General features: G+C 40.0%; 1 protein-coding gene across 1 annotated transcript; it reads right to left on the reverse strand.

Annotated features, from left to right (window-relative positions):
- Positions 1–7,128: 7,128 nt before the first annotated feature.
- On the reverse strand, positions 7,129–20,431 carry LOC115372264 (cytochrome P450 3A27-like). Its single transcript, XM_030069984.1, has 13 exons — positions 20,289–20,431; positions 19,697–19,790; positions 18,279–18,328; positions 17,679–17,778; positions 13,317–13,436; positions 12,901–12,986; positions 12,620–12,762; positions 12,390–12,514; positions 11,064–11,145; positions 9,384–9,544; positions 8,345–8,571; positions 7,608–7,770; positions 7,129–7,509 (listed from the first exon to the last, which is right to left on the reverse strand). The coding sequence occupies exons 1-13, from the start codon at positions 20,357–20,359 to the stop codon at positions 7,435–7,437; spliced, it is 1,497 nt and encodes a 498-aa protein (XP_029925844.1). The 5' UTR covers positions 20,360–20,431; the 3' UTR covers positions 7,129–7,434.
- Positions 20,432–20,697: the final 266 nt, after the last annotated feature.

Consider the following 20,697-nt stretch of genomic DNA (forward strand, 5'->3'; position numbering starts at 1 on the left):
TGGTTCACCTGCAAAAGCGCATATCTCTCCCAAAACAGTTCACTCATGTGTCAAAATGAAGTTTCCTTCTCATATCAATATCAAAGTCATATCAAAGTCTCCCAGGCTTCAAGATACTCAGAATCGCGTGCAAGGCAATGTGTAGATATCTTTATCTGGGTTTGGCTTAATCTTAGAGTTGGGGTCAAAGTCAGTGCAGTTTCGGGTTTACCTGTATGAGCACCACATAGGTAAGTGGCACTCTGTTTGGACATTACTCTTGTTAGCATTTGACAAGGTTCTCGGGGTTTTTCAGGATGATGAAATTGAATAGTGAATATAAAATTATGTGTATGAACTTCCATTTATATTTTAATGAATATTTATTAGGCTAAATAATGATGTTTAAACAACCTTGCATGGATGCTATTTTTTAACATACACTACCAGTCAAAAGTTTGGACACACTTTCTCATTTAATGTTTTTTCTTTATTTTCATAACTATTTACATTGTAGATTCTCACAGAAGGCATCAAAACTATGAATGCACACATGGAATTATGTAGTAAACAAGAAAGTGTGAAATAACTCAAAACATGTTTTATATTTTAGATTCTTCAAAATAGTGTAGGCTACAGAGTTGCCACTGCGCTCTCACCCTCCTGGTGCGCAGTCCAAGCGGATATCACAGAAAGGCAGAAGTTGTGGATCGCACACAGGTCCGTCCATCAGCGTTACAGTTTTTTTCAATCGCTTTACCTCCTTTGTCAACTCAGAAATGCTGGTATCAAAACAGTTAATCCATAGGCCTAATGAGAGTTGCACTTCCCAAAATAACACATTTTGTTTGCAAAAGGCTCTTACCATGACAAAACATTTCAAACATGCAGCAAAAGCACATTTTGTAACCGCCCAATACAACTTGCAGTCAAGTGACATAATCCAGCCACTCACTCACTTCATACTCAACACCAAAATGCAACACACCTTTTTTAGTCTGAGCAGGTTCAACCTTACTTTTCTCCTGTGTGTATTGCAGTCATATTTTTGACAATTTACATAGTTACATATTGTAAAGCAAGTAGCAAAATCCAATATTTCCCTCAAACAACTCAACTTCTGCCCAAATGAGTAGATTCCTTCAATCAGCTCTACTGTACTGTAACACAGCTGACAGCAGAATACAAAATACAGCTGTCAGTTTGAACAAGGTTCTCCTGTGAGCTGCACATTCAAATGTGAACTTACAGTAAAGAATTGCATCCAAACTCAGAAAGACTTTGAAGTGAAATTATACTGTATTGATGGGAAAAACTGAAATACTGTAATTCACATACAGTATTACACAGAAAAACTCAAAGGAGTTGAGAAAAAAAAATACAGAATACAATTTATAGGCCCCTTTTTTGTAGGTGCATACTGATTGATTGGTGAATGGTGATTTGTGGAAAGGGTAGTGATGCAGGTGCGCTAGTGATTTCACAGTGATGCAAGTCATTTCTATCAGCTGTGAGCAGATGTTTTGCTTTTGACTACCACAGTGAAGTCAATGGAGTCAGGGCCATGTAAATGACACATGTGAGAAGTGTTGTGCAAAAGAGCCTGAAAAATGTGTGAATCCAATGAAAAGGTATGAACACATTTGCAAAAGAAAACTTCTGCTGTGGTTTGGAGGGGAAGATGACGACAAAGTGGATCCCAGTTTCATTATACTGGAAAAAGCGAATGAAAAAAACTGTAAAATCTTTTATTTAGACTTTTTCAAGCATTTGCTTTCGGCCATCCGGCCTTCATCAGTGTCTGAAGGCCGGATGGCCGAAAGCGCTCTGTGCAAATTCTTGAAATCCACAACTTCTGCCTTTCTGTGAGATTCTTCAAAATAGCTGCCCTTTGATTACTGCTCTGTACACTCTTGGCATTCTCTCGATGAGCTTCATGAGGTAGTCACCTGAAATTGTTTCCCAACAGTCTTGAACTAGTTCCCAGAGAGGCTGAGCACTTGTTGGTCCCTTTGCCTTCACTCTGCAGTCCATCTCATCCCAAACCATCTCGATTGGCTTCAGGTCCGGTGACTGTGGAGGCCAGGTCATCTGGAGCAACACTCCATCACTCTCCTTCTTGGTCAAATAGCCCTTACACAGCCTGGAGGTGTGTTTGGGCTCATTGTCCTGTTGAAAATAAATGATCGTCCAACTAAACACAAACCGGATGGGATGGCATGTCGCTTCAGGATGCTGTGGTAGCCATGCTGGTTCAGTGTGCCTTCAATTTTGAATAGATCCCCAACAGTCTCACCAGCAAAGCACCCCCACACCCCCACACCTCCTCCTCCATGCTTCACGGTGGGAACCAGGCATGTGGAATCCATCCGTTCACCTGTTCTGCATCACACAAAGACACGACGGGTGGAACCAAAAATCTAAAATTTGGACTCATCAGACCAAAGCACCACTTTGTTTGGGCCAAGAAACACAAAGAAGTTGCTTTTCCTTAGTAGTGGTTTCTTAACAGCTATTTGACCATAAAGGCCTGATTTGTGCAGTCTCCTCTGCACAGATGATGTAGAGATGTGCCTGCCACTAGAATTCTGTGTGGCATTTATCTGGGCTCTAATCTGAGCTGCTGTTAACTTGCGATTTCTGAGGCTGGTGACTCGGATGAACTTATCCTCAGCAGCAGAGGTGACTCTTGCCCTGCATTCCAATACTCATACTACCATACTATTTAGTAGGGAAAAAAAGAATTAGTATGTCCCAATACATAGTAGGTCAGATGCAGTATGCCAAGAGTACCAGGATGTTCTACTACATCCGGTCAGATTTCACAGTATGCATTTCAGCATGCTGCTCTCGCCATTCTGACCCACAATCATTTGCGCAGCGGACGTTACGTCGCACTAACTGAGCCACAAGCCACACAAACATATGGACAACAACAAAACACACATATCGCACAAAACTCGCTCAGTGACAGCAGCAGCGAGAGGAAGACAGAAGATCAGAAATATGACAGACGACAGCGCAGTATGAAACAACACCGGCATTTTGACAACAACATTCAAATGTGGCGCTACGGACGGCGGCGGAAGTGAGCAAGAGGGTCGGACTTCAGGGATGACATATGTAGTGTGTCCCAATAGTATGCATTCGCATGCATATTGCATATTAAATTACATACTTTGTAAGGGCAGCTGCAGTACATACTAAAAGTAAGAAGTATAAGTATGCGATTTGGAATGCAGGGTGTGTCTTCCTTTCCTGGGGCGGTCCTCATGTGTGCCAGTTTCGTCGTAACGCTTGATGGTTTTTGTGACTGCACCTGGGGAAACATTCAAAGTTTTTGCAATTGTGAGGCCTGACTGATGTTCAGCTCTTAAATTAATGATGGACTGTTGTTTCTCTTTACTTAGCTGATTGCTTCTTGCCATTATATGAATTCTAACAGTTGTCCAATAGGGCTGTCAGCTGTGTACCAACCTGACTTCTGCACAACACAACTGATGGTCCCAACCCCATTAAGAAGGCACAAAATTCCACAAATAAACCCTGATAAGGCACACCTGTGAAGTGAAAACCATTTCAGGTGACTAAATCATGAAGCTCATTGAGAGAAGGCCAAGGGTTTGCACCGCTGTCAACAAAGCAAAGGGTGGCTACTTTGAGGAATCTAAAATATAAAACATATTTAGAGTTATTTAACAATTATTTCTTTGCTACATAATTCCATATGTCTTGTTTCATATATTTGATGTCTTCAGTATGTATCTACAACGTAGAAAGTAGTAAAAATAAAGAAAAAAACATTGAATGAGAAGGTGTGTCCAAACTTTTGACTGGTAGTGTATATACACTGAAATGGAGAGAATACTAGCAAAAAACTTTTATATTTTGAGAGTGAAATGCCCAGAGTATAAATACATTTTGATTATACATTTTATTTTGTTGGTAATAGTTGTATAATCGCATTATTAATAATGCTTAAATATATGTTTAAAAAATAGCATCCATGCAAGGTTCCTTAAAAATCATTATTTAGCTTAATAAATATTCATTAAAATATAACTGGAAGTTCATAAATGTAATTTTATATTCAGTATTCAATTTCACCATCCTGAAAAACACAAAATGTGTGCTCAGTGGTTCTCCTTATTCCCATTAAGGTATTGAGTGGGTTGATGTTGAGCACCGAGCGTTCATTGGTGTGATTGGCGGCATGGCCTGGGCTGTGGGGAACATGCTATTGGCAGCTTTTGCCTATCTGGTGAATGACTGGCGGATGCTGATCATGACTGTCAGCGCCCCTCTAGGTCTTGCAGTTTTGACTTGGTGGTGAGAAAACGGTCTTAACAGAGTCTTAATTAGAGCCTAATTAAGGTGTTACATAATTATACTGATTATAATTGTACTATAGGTGGATTCCAGAATCTGTCCGGTGGCTTTTAGTCAACGGCAAAGCAGAAAGAGCAGAGTTCTACCTTGATAAATGTGCTCAATTCAACAAGAGACCAATATTATCATCAAAATTAAAAATGGAGGTAAGTTATGGTATGCACTTCATCTTGTGCTGTTTTACAGTATAATTTTACAGCCTCCTTTAAATGTATTATTACCATTCAGACTGTAGGCCTACTTTAGCTTGGGCTGTATCGGGGTAATGCTCTGGATATGCATATCACTAACTTGATTTCTCTACCAATACATAGGCATTGTCCAACACAGAGATCATGGAAAACTCAAACAAGAGTTACTCTTACCTTGACCTAATTAAGACCCCAAAGATGAGACAATTAACTCTACTGTCTGGGTTTGTGTGGTGAGTATCCCCCCTCAAAATATTCACTTCTGCTAACTCCGAAGAGAGCCTTGGTCATGACATTTGCTTATTTCATTTTGAAAAGAAGAATACTATGATTGATTTGTGTATTTATTACAGTTGTATTACTTTGCAGGTATGGAGTAGCCTCAACATACTATGGAATCAGTCTGATAGGGGGATTTGGCTTGAACATCTACACTGGGGGGACACTGATACTTTGCTGCAGTGATGTACATTTGCACTTTTAGCGGTGCTACCTAACTGTCAGGTGTGGTCAGAAACAGTTTGACCCCTGGAGGCCAATGCAAGAATGCTCTTGCATTGGCCTATGAAAAAAAATGTAGGGATTTACATTGTGAGTAGCGATGTGCCTATGCTCTTTTTGACACATCTGTGCCTTATACAAAAGCTCTGTGTGCTCCTATCTGTATATCATAATGAACATTTATTTTTACCAGTACAAAATCAAATTTGTCAATACAAAAAATATTTTGAATATTCAAATGAGACTATAACAATGACAATTTGAAAGTTCAAATTAATGTTCATGATATACATGAACAATAAAAAATTATAATTATTATTTTCATAAAAGAATGTATACTAAAGCTGTGTACGTATACTTGTTCTGGGTAGATGTTTGGCTTGCACAGACTATTGTGGCCACGCTTGGGAAAGGGCTATCAGAAGCTTCCTTCACCACTCTCTTTCTGTACACAACAGTCACTGTCATGCATTTCCATGAAGTCAATGCACTGTCACGGCGCGTTAAGTCTACCACAAAAAACACATCCAGTTCCTTTTAACAACTGCAGAAGTGTAGTATGTAACTACACGTTTCTGATTTACTATTTCTTGTCTTACCAGGCAAAATGCCATGGGTTACACCAGTTGTACAAGTCGTCTTGGTGTAACAATCTGCTCTGTTGCTATTGCAGCTGGCCTAGTGTCTTTGTGCCTTCCAGAAACACTTAATGTAAGGCTGCCAGAGACTATCGAGGACATCGAGCATCCAAGGTAAGGACTGAATCTAAACACAAAGACTTATTCAGGAATTTTATGTTTTCTTTAATGTCTACATTAATTCACTCAGCTTAATGACCCTATTCATTAAAGTATGTTGCTCTATGCCAACCCATAGCTGCCTTTGTTTACATATGCAGTACTGGACTGGACTACAAACTGTCCATCCCCAATTCTAACTTTTTAAGTTTGGACAACACATTAAATTTAATGCTTACTAAATTTTTGATTGTATATGAAACAATTAACACCTCAAACACTGACTATGTCAGTCTATGGTAAAACTTCCTCACACCAACTCATCTTAATCACATGTATATAAAATAGGCGATGTTTGGTCAAACATGGCGACTGTTTTCTCAATTTGTCAATTATGGTAAGCTATCAAAATTTACTGTATCTTTTTCTATCATTTCAGAAGAAATGACATCTCTTCTTTCTCCATTGAGAACACAGATGTTATTGTGGGGTTACAAAGCACAACGGACATCAATGAGTGACGAGAGGATAATGACAAGGGAAATGAAACCATAAGCCTTGGCCTAATAAGATACAGGCATTTACACAATCCCATTCTGCAGATACCTGCAACACTGAGAAATCTTCACTTCTGTGTTATTTAGAGGGAAAAAAAAAACTTTGTTGAAAACTTCTGATACATGTTTGTGTGCTTTGTCTGTAAAAATCAAGATACAATAAAAAATTTGAAGCCACTGCATTGACTGAATAAAATGAACTTCATTGGAGTGTTATGTAATAATAATAATCTTTATTTATAAACATTTAAGAGTTAAGTGCTTTACATGGTTTAACAAAGTCAAGATAAAAGATTATGAAAATTCCCTCTTCACTGTCATCTGCAGTGACACATCCTAGTGACACCATATATCTATATAGATAGATTTAGATATAGATATAGACATAGATGAAGTAAGAAAAAGGATGTAAGTAAAATGTTGTTTGTCACATTGAAGTGAGCAGTTTTGGTGCTACAACATGCATGCAAACCTGATTGAAATTTGTCAAAGATATTCTTATTCATAAAAGAAATCAGTTGTAATTGCAGAATCTTCTCTAAAACCTTTGATAAAAAATGGTAAGTGGGTCTAATTGTTTTTTTTTTTTTTTTTAATTGGTGGAGTCGAGGTTAGGTTTCTTGATCAGTGGGTGCACAACTACATGGTTAAAGCAGGGGGAACACAGTCAGTGGGCTGAGAGTTATCTACCACAGATAAAATTGTAGACCAACGCTGTTACTAACCTTCCTGATTAATCTGGCAAGCATAAGATCTCACAGACTGGATGAAGGCTGTAATTTAGCCATGATTTCCCTTAAGGTGCACAGTGAAAGGGCCTCAAAGTTATTGTGCAGGGCAGAGGAGTTGCAAAGTGCAGGAGGTTCACCGGGGATATAACCATTATTTTGTTGATAATGAAGGTTAAAAATTGCTCACAGTTCATGGTGGTGGAATCAGTTTGATCAAGTTTCACAGTAAAATCTTAAACTCAAAATCATACTACCAGCAGTTGCCATACATTAAAAAGTAAACAAAGACAGATTTGTGGATTTGACAGGATTTCCAAATCAAGATATATTTGGAGATGCTCCTTGCTGATTACTGTTCTCTGGGAACAAAGTTGAGCTTGACTGGCTGCTTGGGCTGAAAAATTATGTTAAACTCCAAAGGAATCTATAGAGGAAAAGAAAATATAAAATGAGACACAAAAAAGGTCCAGAGTGATATGATAATATGAATGCATGTGAATGAGTGTGTATCATTAGATTTACCACGGTGTCTTTGCAGGTTTCCAAGGTGTAGCTCTGCAGGAGACGCACAATAACCATCTTCATTGTGAGCAGAGCGTACCGCATGCCAACACAGTTACGAGGACCGAGCCCAAATGGCATATACGCATATGGGTTCACTTCCTCACCACTGTCTTTACTGAATCTGCATATAAAGACAGAGACCAGTTTAAGTAGCTCACCATGGAGAGGGTTAGAGCAACCTGTACAGAAACTGATAATCACACTAAATCACACTTAAAAAAAAAAAAAAAAAAATCAGTATTACATAGACACAAAAATCAGTATTACATAGACACACACACTGTCTCAGTGTGTGTGAGACAGTGTGTGAAAAAGTGTGTGGTTTGAGTGTCAGCTCTTTCATTAAATCACAGAAATGTGGAATTCGACCGATATCTGTTTTTAACACCAATACTGAGTGAGTTTTTTTTTTATTTGAAGCTGCTGACAGCCAGTATTTCTTTAAATTTGCAAATTACGAAATATAAAGTATTACTAGAGACAATTTTAGACCTAGATGACAGTCTCTTTCATTTTGCAAATGGAGGACATGCACACCCTGATATCCAATATAAAAAAGGGCAGATATTGGTCTGATATATCGGTCTAATTTATTGTACTGTTATTGCACAATCTGATGAGGAGGCAGAGGAGATTCCATTATGTACAGTTAATGAATAAAAGCAAAATGCAGTGCAGAATGTTTCTGCTGATACCTCTCTGGTCTGAAGAGCTCAGGTGTGCTCCAGTAGCGCGGGTCTTTGTGTAGTATGTGCACAGGAATTCCTACCACGGTTCCTTCGGGAATGGTGATGCCGTTGAGTTGGACAGTTTTTTTGCACACCCTCTCAAGGCGAGGTGCGGTGGGAATGAAACGCATTGCCTCACAAATCACCTGGTCCAGGTACTGCAGACCCATCAGACCCTCATATGTGATGGGAGACTAGAGGTGAAAGGTAAGTAGGATTTATATCTCTAATTTTCTCTTTTTGCCTACAGTTGGCAGCAAATGTTATCTTTCAGCTGTAGTATACATTTTATGACCCCATTTTATGGCTATTGATAATACATTATAAACGGTAAAAAAAAAAAAAAAAAAAAAAAAAATCCATGCAAAACATGTCTTTCTGAGTTTGTGTATGGATGACTTTTTATCATTTGAGGTTTGTACTGTAAAATCACAATATACAGCTCTTGTGCCATCAGCAGACACAGAAGGATCAGACAGAGCATACACGCACACACACACACACACACACACACACACACACACACACACAGCATATGCATTCTACTTGCATTACCAAGTCAATCATCAGAGCACTCAGCATCGCCTCTATATGAAGAGGGTCCAAATGCAACATCAAGCCAGTTACTCTCCCAGGTCTGTAAAGGTCAGAGCTCACATGGTGCGTGGCCTGCCTTCAGCTGGACTTACAGTGGCAGTGCTACAGCAGAGAACACTTAAGCTTTGAGAGTGAAACTAAAACAAATGTGTTGTTTCTGTGAATCCCTCAAAACAAAAAGCTGTGTCACTGCTCAAAATTGTTATTTTCCACTCTATATCTATTTCAATTATTTTGGAGAAGAACACTTCCAGTGAAGCACTCATTCTTGTGACCAAGAAGGATTTAACGGACCAGACTCGGTGGCTGCATTACACTTGAGTAGACCAGAAAATACCACTACATGGGTAAAAATCAGAACTTTAAACCCGAGAAGGCCGCCCATACAGCAAGAAAACATAAACAGTACCTCTCTTGGCAGGTTGGCATCTATCTCCTCCTGCAAGGTCTGCAATGCATCAGGGTTGATTGCCAGGCAATAAAGGATATAGGTCAGAGTGACACTGGTGGTCTCATAGCCACCAAAGATGAATAAAAATGCCTGAGCAAGGATCTCATTGTAAGTCAAACCTACAACAAAAACAACATCAGGTGAAATTATTGCTTCTTTCCCAAATTTTTTACAATACAACTGCAAACATGGCAATTAGGATGCATTGATGATTAAGTTATAAAAATAAGACATTAAAAACACTTTGATAAAATTAAGAAACCAAGAACAGAAATATACAGGGAAAAAGGAGGAAAAAAGCACAAAAAAGGAGTTTACATGTTAAGGTGTGCACCACATCCTACCATGCATACCACAAAGAGCACTCCAACACACCCTGTCAAGTCTGAGCAAAAATGTAGCCCCTCTGGCATATTGGAAGAAAAGTCCCTTTATCATCCCAAATTTATTGTAAGAACCCTCCATTATTTTTTCCAGTTTAATATAGTATAGTAAAATCGGACACAGCAGCAAGTAAACCAAGCTTAGTAATATTTGTAATTAGACAATTCATCATCTGTTTTGATTGGCTGTGATCCCCTGAAGTCTCCAGGAGAGGACAGAGCAGACTCTTCTCCCTGAGGAGGCTCAGGCACTAGGCCGCTACAGATGTTCTACCAGTCTGTAGTGGACAGCCTTATCTTCTTTGCAGTGGTGTGCTGGGAGGTGGCATTGGGACTTCTGGTGCAAACAAACTGGGCAAGCTGGTGAGGGAGGCCAGCTCTGTGGTGGGCGTAGAACTGGAAAGTGTGGCAGCAGCGACAGAGAAGAGGATGAGAGGGAAGCTGAAGGCTATCATGGACAACCTCTGTCATCCTCTCCATGCCGAGCTGAGGCGGCTCAGGAGTGTTCAGCCACAGACTCATCCGGCCACATGCCTCAGAGCGCCTTGGCGGCTCTTTCCTGCCTTCAGCCATCAGACTCTACTACGCCACAGCACCCAGTACTTCCTACTAGATAACGACTGATTAATCGGCAGGCCGATAGTATCAGCAGGCCGATAGTAACTAATTACTAATTAGTAACTAATTACTAATTAGTTACTATCGGCCTCAACATTATTGGCCCCACCGATAGTATCGGCCAAACATTACTAAAACAAGCTGAGCACGTGCCGCGATCATGAAAACACGTGTGACAACTGGCTTCAATTTTTCTGGAAGGTGCACCCCAACACAAGGTATCTATGTAAATTCATAAGGTTATTACATTAAACGTTGACTTTATATAATGTAGCTTCATTAATAAATTAGGTTTACGTTACTGGAATAATAAATGTTTTGACTCGGGTTAGGTTAACATCACTGCTTGTCCGTTCTGACTCTAACGTTACGTTAATGACTAACTATCGGCCCCTCTTTTTTGACTATCGGCCAAGTAATCAGCTATCGGCAAATTAATCAATTTCTTTTTCTAGATAACTACTATCAGCACTATCGGCTATCGGCCAAATCCACTATCGGTCATTCTATACCTCCTACCACCACTGACTGAGACTTACAACCATGCACCTCTCACAGTTAAACTGTGCATTCAACTAATAGTGTTACTTAGACTTCTCTGCATCACAAAACTGATGAAAGCGTTACAAAATCATACCTTTACTTGGCTCTTCACCATTTTTGATCTCCGTTTCTGGTATTTCATTCTCAACCATCACCTGCAGGAAGTCGCCATGGCTCTGGATAGCACAGACAGATATTCAGCATCCAGCACAAGTTACAAAACAGTGTACACTCTTCAACCCTGAGGAAGCTCTAACAAACACAGCATACAATAAAAGACATTTGCATAGATTAGAGTAATGCAAATGGACAGTTTTTTTCAAGCTTATAAAGACAAATAGTTACTATTAAATGAATAGTTACTATCAGTTATAAATAGCTAATACTAGTTACTACTAATAGTTAAACTCTTTTACTCAAAAGCGGTGCAGAGCATGGTGTCCCATGGTGAGCCTTCTCCACACGGAGACGGTCCCCTCTGTGTACCACGATGAGACAGACACCTTCATCAAGTGGTGTGACACCAACCATCTCCTTTTAAATGTCACCAATATGCAGGGGAAGGTCTTTGACCTGAGGCGATGATTACCCATGAGCCAGTGGTCATCAAAAACTAGACAATCACTCAGGTGTCCTCGTTTTCACATAGACAACCATCTTTGCTGGAAAACACACACTGATAACCTGTGCAAGAGACTGCAGCAGACTTTCCTTTCTGAGACGGCTGTGGCTTTATGGAGCAGCCAGATCATGCCGATAATCTACCGGGAAATCCTAGAGAGCATAATTAGATATATACAGCATGTAACAGTGCAACTGGGCCCATACAGAACCTGCATTAGCCATTAGCCTGCATGGTAGAATGGGGGGCTGGTAACTTAGAGATGTAACTAAGAGATTCATTGAATTTTTTTACATGAATAGATTATCAACTACTGTCCTACTTTGACCAGTGTTGCTTTGGCATTTCCTGGTTGTACAAAGTGTCAACCTTGACAGGCTGCAGCCTGGACAAAGGCATCACACCTTTTCAATGGATACTGTGCATGTGTCCTACTAAATGTCCCTCACCAAACGTCTCTTGCACGTCATCCATGAGTGAGTGAGTGGCCGATGTTGATTTGCCACAAGCAGCCCACAGCAGCAGTACTGCACGCACCGTGAGAAAAAGTTTATCAAGGTGACAAAGAGTCAACATTAGTGCGGGACAATAGTTTAAAGGCAAATATTTTAGACCCCGTTCATTTTTGCGCTGGACTGGAAACAGGACAGAACACCCTATATGGGCACCGTCCTTCACGGGCCTGTTGCCTGATATTATCAAATGCAGTAGGATTCAGTTGAAGGTGTGAGGCGAACGAACAGCAGATTCATGGTTTATTCTGCAATATCTATGCACTTGAAATAGGTGAAAGCTTACAGAATCCTCTGCTTGATGCTGGTCTTTGAATTTCTTTAATACGCCATAGAAGAAATTCACGCTGGTCATATCCATCAGTGAAATACCCAAGAGCTTGAAAAGTCTGGAAGCGAAGGGAAATATCACTGAAAGTAGAACAAAGTGTTATGAGTATTTCAACCAAAATGCCCATTAGGTGGTATTATAATCAAATGATCTCTATTTCTAACTAATGTGCAGGAAGTGCATACTTAGAAAAAATAAAGGCCAAAATTTGAGCTTGAGAACCCTCTTGATATAAACAACAGCAGGATCATCCGGATGGTTTATGGAGTCCGTATCAACACTGAATGATGCACTGGTCACAACATCTAAACTGTAGGGTGCCAGGAATCTACAAAAAAAAAAAAAAACAAAACAAAACAGATAAATAAATATATCAGAAATGTGGCTTTTGTGCATTCCCATATTAATTTGAAGTCACAATGAAAAATGTAATCACTGGCTTCTTAATAACAGGTTGGCAACATACGTTTTAACATCGACGGATTCACTCAAATTCCTTTGCTCAAGGCTCCCAACGAGTCGGTTTGCATATTGCTCAACAAATGAAAAGACCTTTAAAAAAGAAGAGTAATACTTTAATATATGATATTAACTTAATAACACACTTCACACTTTCATAGGTGTTCATACTAACAATACATCAAACAATATTTTGATGTCTAACATTAATCAGTGGCACTCAGCTCATTCTCCCTCAGAAAAGCTTCTGATCAAATGTATACAACACAGCAGCATTTTAGCTCATTTCTACAGACATTTGGGAGACCTGTTGGCCCTAGAGACATGTCGTTCTGCTGTGAAGATTTTTCCAGTGATGAGGGTCTGCACATTTTTTGTGTGCATGCAGGTTTGTTGCTCCTGAGACCCAGATGTCATAATTACCTGTTTCAGCCTGCCGCTGGTGAAGCATGGCGATATTGTACTCCGAATTCTTTTCCACCGCTCGTCCTTAGCTGCTACAATTCCATCTGCAAAAGGCCCAGCCAGGTCACCCATAGTGTCCTGTGATCATGAGTACAACCGAGGGCAAATGCCAATGAGTGATAAAATGTTTATACAGGAGAGTTGCATGCCTCCTCTAATGTTTCCAGCAGCTACAGCAGAGAGCAGATTTGTCTGTCCTACAAACTTAAAAATGTATTTTTCACAATTCATATTCAGATTTTCCAGTTCAGACCCAGCTTGCTCTTTCAAAACAATTCATATCATGCCCAGTTTTATATAGCCTATCACACTGTGAATTATTAATCATTGAACAACAAGCATGATAAATTTACTTCTGTCACTGAAAGGCATTTAAAACTTTGTTGCAATTCACGGAGATTTACTCTGAATGTTCCTAAAAAAATGTGTCTAATGGCAGCCTATATGATTTAAGATATTAATCAATACACTCACATATTACTCACATGATCTAATCTAGACAGCACCAGCATTGAGAATGAATAACACACTGAGCACTCAGCAAAAATGGGGTAGCCTAACTCACTTCTGTTAGCTCCCATAAGAGAACTCTTCATTTTTTGTAGTGAGAAAAGTTTTAGTATGATGGCATATTAGGGCCATTGTAAGGGAAAAAATGATGGAGCCAGGGTGATATTCTGAGGAAAAAAAAAAAAAAAAAAAACTCTGAATTTCAGAGACTGAGGAGATAAATTTACGAGAAAAAAATGACAAATTTATGAGGAAAAAAAACTTGAAAATTCTGAGATTATAGTCACAAATATACAAAAAAAGAAAAAAATGGTCCTAAAGGCCGGATTATGGTTCTGTGGAGACTCAACGCAACGTGCACGCAGTTGCCACGCAGGGCGTGTGTGTCCAACATACCTCTGCGAAACACGCTAAGCAATTCTCCACCAAAACAGTATGGGGCGCGTTTTTTTTTTTTTTTTTTGCAGACCTACATGGACCCTGTGGCGTATGGTCACTGCTCTTCCTGTTGTTGTGCCGGCAGCGCTGTTTTTAAAAGGAGCAGCAGTAGATTCAGATCCAGCATGATCCAAACTTTCCAAACAATTTGAAATCAACCGACGAGTTGAGATGCGATCACAACAGGATTTCTTTTAAAAATGCCGCTGCCGGCACAACCATAGACATAGGCACAACAATAGGACGTGACTCCGGAGGGGCGAAATGCCGGAAATGATGTAGTTTGGCGGACCAATCATAGCTCTTGTTGTCAGTGGGGGGCCTGCGTTGGGGGCTACGTGGGGTCTGTGTAGTTACAATTTTTCAGAGGTGCGCGGCAAGGCTCTGCGGCAGTCGCACAACCTCCGTAAGCTTCGCACAACCCCCGTACGCTCCGCTTACGCTGAAGCATAATCCGGCCTTAATACACTATCATAGGCAAGACAAATCTAAACAAGGGCTAATCAAGGGTCCTTACTTCTCAAACAACACACAAACAAAGAACAACTGTCTCGCTAAGCTATTATATCTCTAGTTTTCTTGACAAAAAGCTAAAAACATGACAAAAGTATGATTCACAACCTCACACTACCTCTTGCAGTGTTCTTATGATGAAAAAGGGAAACTTTAATATTACACCAAATGCAGAAAGCCCATATGCAGGATCAATTCTGAGGGGGAAGGGAAGGAAATGAAAAAAAAAAAAAAAAGGTTAGTGACCTCCTTCAGATAAAAAAAAGAAGATTAGCTGATATTGCAACATTACAGATGAGCTAAGGAATGTGTAATGGGGTCTTATATATGTGAAAAAAGGGATTTCAAAGCCAAAAAGCTAAAAACATGACAAAAGTATGATTCACGACCTCACACTACCTCTTGCAGTGTTCTTATGATGAAACAGGGAAACCATCCATGCCATCCTCCCTTATCCCCCCTCAACTCGAGTACTGGTTATAAATATAATATGATTAAAACACTGGCAGGATACAAGACACTTACATTCTACTTCAAAACAGACCATCATGGAGGGACTAAAATATTCAAATATTTTTGACGGCAGTGTTGGTCGGCTGTTCTTTCAACACTTTCTCCAAGGTAACATTTCACAAAATCTACTGAGGAGATTATCACGACAGAGGATGAACCCTGTCAGATGTGGTGACTTCACGGCCTTCACCTGCATACAACTAGTGCAGGATCAAGCAGAATGCTGTTTTTGAGTTGAAATAAAATGCAAATGCTGTATCTTGTATACAGTGACCTATATAGAGTACGCACATGTCCTCCACTGGATTAACCAGGACACTAAGGGTGCTTTCAGACCTGTCCCGTTTGGAGCAGTTGTTCCGAAACAGGGAGCGTTTCCCCCTAAAGATCGGTTCGTGTGGACATATGTGAACACAGCAATCGCGCTCGGATGCGGGACAAAACAAGCGGCCGAGATCGCCTAGAAGAGGTGGTCTCGGCTCGCTTCCATTCGAGCCCTGGAGCGGTTCGTTTGCAGTGAGAACAGAATCGACACAGCAACCGACACAACTCACTCAGAACTGTGGTTCAACCAGCGTCAGAGCCCATCTTCGTCGGCGATTCCTTGTCGCGGCCCGTCTTCTTCTCAGTAGATGCAGTGTGACATTATTTTCCCTGCGCAGTCTTGATTCCCGGTAGAACGGGATGTTTTCCTCCGTTACAGGACACATTCAGTAGCGGTTTTAGGCACGGGCGAAGTGGGCATTTTTTCATGTCATGTGGGGGGTGGCACAAGCGCAAAAAAAGAAAAAATATTATCAGTGCCGCTCACCTGTCCGATCCGGCAGACCTGACCAGGTGGGCGCGGTACCGGCCGGTGCCGTGGCTGGCCCGCCTGATGCCGACCGGTGCCGTGGCCGGTGGCTTATTATTCAAACAACATTTTGTCCATATAAAAAGTAGGTAGGAGTAGTAACAAGGCAGTAATTTCGCCTAGGGCGGCAACATGGGCAGAACCGTCACTGGGTAAACACAGAGAAACAAACTAGCCACACACGCTGAAGATGCTCCATGGTTTTTGTTTTTTCCGGGGTAAGAACGGAAGAGGAAACTTCTTCTTTGGGGGTAATTTCTGACCAATGAGAGAACAGTTTTTTCGCACATGGCATTTGTTTACAGCTTTGAACCGCTACAGACGGTTGCCCTGTGAACACAAACGCTCCAAACGAAAAACGAGACAACTGTATCGATTTAGCCCCTGAATCAGAACAAAGCAAACAGGCCACAGGTCTGAAAGCACCCTAAGGCATGTTTGTAGTCTCTGTAATTTATGCCTCCATAGAAAATATTCAGACTAATTGCTAATCTGTGTGTACAGGGATTTTTTTTTTTTTTAATTGGGCTATGCAAATACTGAGAAATATGTTCCAAATGTAATCTCAAGTGTCATCAGCTGTTAAAGATGTCCAAAGATTAGTAACTTTTTTTTCTCAAATGAACTGTCAGAGCTCTTGATCAAAGGTCAAACAATAGCCTTGTTACATGTAGGCAATAAATGTGCTGAACTTGAATTTATAAATGGTTTATTACCCTCAAATTTGTAAAATGTCAAATTTGCACATGAAATCACTAAATCTAATTAGTGGGCTGACGTGGTGTTTGGTGAACGCATTCGCATCCTCCAAAGGTACGTAGATTCTAAGATTCTCTATATGCAATGTCTCAACATTTTAAGGAGTTTCATTTTGAGATTCTGTTCTGTAAAATCAAAGAAAAAACTGTTGGACCTTATGAGCATATTTCCTACGTGTAACTCTTGACTCTGTACTTTGCTTTGCATTTTGGTTTTTGTGATGCAGACAGTGCTGTGTGGTTTGATATCTTCACTAAAGCTCCATGGACAAAACATGTTGCTGTTTTTGACACTTTTAAGATGTAATTAAAGTTTTTTTGTGTGTGGTTATACTTAAAAGAGGAGTCGCCTCTGGCTTTACTTCATGTTCTTGCAGCCTTTTATAATTACGATCACATGGAAGTACTAGCAGCAGTGTTTTTATCTTTCATGCAAAGCTTAAACATAACTTTGTCAAGGATCAGCTAATTCTCTGATAGTATAAGCCTCACTAGCATCACTGGCCATCTTTATTTTTCCATTTCCTTTACCTTCCCCTCAAAGTTGCTGCTGCATGTGACCCACTAAAGGTTGTTTCATGAGTACGTGGAATTTGCACTGCTATTGCAGTGCTAATTTTAGCAATATTGCTGTATTGAAAACAGCAAACACCACAAAAAAAACAAAACATCCTACTGGTGTTGAATAAGTCTGGGACATGGAAACACAAGTATAAAGTGGAGTATCACTCTTACCCTGCGGTTGGTAAACACAGAGTAGCACTCCTTCACAAGAACAGCTTTAATCATCTCGGGGTCTGACAACACGAGCACTGGTGAACGTCCATCAAACATCCTGTGCGCAAACACAATGATATCACTGTAAATATTAGTCACCGATTAAAACAAATACAATGGAAAATATCTTACCTCAACTTCAAATACACAAAATTATCATTCATCCTGCATACAACTTGTGCAGGTCAAACAATAGCCTTGTTACAAGTAGGCAATAAATGTGCTGAACTTGAATTTATGAACAGTTCATTAACCTGCACATGCCATTAAATTGTAGAGAGGATAAGCAATAATTTTAAAAACATTTCAATCCTACTTCTCATACATCATGTAGTGTGTAACTGTTTATAATAATTTGGTGCATGATAGCAATTGATAAAGATCCTAAAATTAAAACTTGCTTGAAGTAAGAGTAGCTCAAAATGCATGCCAAAAAAGTATACAGTTACATGTCTTAATCATAACATCAACTCCAACAAACACACAAACAAGAATTAACTTGGTCTTCAGACAGGCTCCTTCTAGCCTGTAGAACGTAATAAATAAACATCAGCTCACCCCCAGACATCCCCATACTTCTTGTGGCACTCCAATTCAAAACGAATTCCCTACAAGGCATTTCAAAAGAGGGAGGAAAGAAAATGAAAGGTTACAGGAAGACAAGGGTTCAAACTGCCTTTAGTGTACACAGAAAGTGTAGATAAATCTCCACATTAGTTGAATGAATGTTAATCCACATGTATCAATGATAAGAAGAACCTGCTAATATGACAATTACAAAATGTCTCTACGCACTTTTTGGCCTGGTGCAAACAATGGTTTTACTTGAATGAATGATAAACAAGCGTGTATTAATAATATTTCTGGGCATTTCTGCATTTTATTAGATAGTCATAGTGGAAGGTCATTGGGTAACCAGAATTTCCAGATTTCATCCTCCAGGTGACATGAATGTCACCAACTTTCATGGATGTTTTCACCAAAATTCATGATGATCCACCAAATAAATTTGAACTATGCCGCCTGAACTAAACTACTGATTGACTGACCGACCAGGCCCAGTTTTACAAGGGTGCCTTTTGCATCTTCAGTTGAATAATAAATGTGTATTTTTTGCCACCTCATCTCTCGACAACACGCCCTACTCTGACCTTGGTTAGTGTTCATTCTGTCAGTCTGTCAGCAGTGCCATCACCCTGGGATATCACTTGAAAATTTAAGTTTATTAGGTGAACACAAATTGGGGGATGTGATGGTGTTAATGAAATACTGATTATGATAAAGTGGGTTATGAGTAATGCATAATAGGAAGTGAAATTAAATGTGTGGGACGGGTCATTACATGTACAATAATGGCTTTGACACAATTTATTTCAAAAGTCTGGCTTCAACTCACCATTTCACCACCTTTCCCCTGTCTCCATGGGTCGGAGTTCTTCTGTCAAGTTTGTTTTTATAGATCCCAACTTGTGCGTGGGAAGTGACTTATGCCGCTTTCAGGAGCCGTTTTGTGCCTATGCAACGCTTATAAATGAGGCCCCTGTTCACTGTGAGATGATTAAGGGAATTTCAAAAAGGATTATATTTTAGGGAAAACATGTCGGGAACGCTGATATTTTTTGTTCTGTCTGGTTTGACACAGAGTGGATTTGCATGTTGCTAGAATAACATTTCTCCGTTACCCAACATACAAAATATATGAAATGTGCATGATAAGTCAGATTCAATTATCTACTAGCAGTATTTGGCAGCTTTGTTGGTTGGTTAAAACATCACTTTAGTTGGCATGTATGCCATTGCTTTGTGGCACACATAGCCTATTTTTTGATATCGACTAAGTGAGTGGGCCAATGTCCCTTTCTTTGATATTACAACTGACGATGATGATGCCTATTTAATGTTATATTGGTCACAAAGAAATTGGGTTACAGATCATTAGCAGTTCTTTATAAGTGGTCCCAGTCCACTGCACTTACTTTACTCATATTGTGCATTGTTCCCACAAAAGGCATAGGTCTTGGTCCGGGGATGCCCAGCTTTTTGAAGAAACTGAATGGCCAAATGCCATACCTAAATCACAGGGGAAAAAGAGGAATTACCCTTGTTGCAGTGGTGTTACGTAATGAGAGAAGCGATAAGTGAAGAGCTGAAAAACAATGACAGGCTGCAGCATGACCCCATGAAACACAAGTGAACTGTTGCTCAACTCATTTCGGCTTTAAATCATTCAGCCTGGATGAGACAAAATTTGCAGGTTTCTCAGGTCGTACCAGTGGTTATTTGTGTGCGCCTTGAGGAAATTACCGTTATGATTTGACGCTATACACAAAAACACGGCTATTAACAAACTACTTGCTACATTTTTTGCTGTCCTCTTGTAAAGCACTTTGGCTCGCTTGTGCTGTATCTAAATGTGCGCTATGAACAAACTTTACTTTCTTACTTGCTATACGCATAAAAGTGAATTGAATTGTTTAATTGTTGTTTAATGACTATACCAGCTTGACCAGCAAATTTAATTTAATGAACAGCCTGCCAGTAAGATGTGGAGGAAAGAAAACTACTCACAGTAACAGCAGGGTCAAGACGAGAACCAGGAGAGTCCAGGTGGTCGCGGAGAAAAATGGCAAGAAAAACATTTTAGTCTTGTTGTTGAAATGTTGTGTCGACTTAAAGGAGTTCACAGTCACCGAGGAAATGAGGAAATGCCGGATACAGTCAGGTTGGTCGCCTCTAAACAAGCCCTGGAGGTGGGAGGAGCACAGCCCGCAGTGGAGGAAAGGTCGGTGTAGCTCTCCGGGGTCGGAGTCGGGGCCAGGGGCCACCGCTGGACAAAGTACACAACCCTGGCACAAGTACAAGTAAAAGTAAAAGTACAGAGACTCCAAATGTTACTCCATAACAAGTGAAAGTTGCTCAGTCTAATTTTTTACTTGGAGTACTGGCTTTTAACAATATTATGTATAAAAGTACATGA

The sequence above is a fragment of the Myripristis murdjan genome, chromosome 15 (genome assembly GCF_902150065.1).
Source record: "Myripristis murdjan chromosome 15, fMyrMur1.1, whole genome shotgun sequence".
Lineage (NCBI taxonomy): Eukaryota > Metazoa > Chordata > Actinopteri > Holocentriformes > Holocentridae > Myripristis > Myripristis murdjan.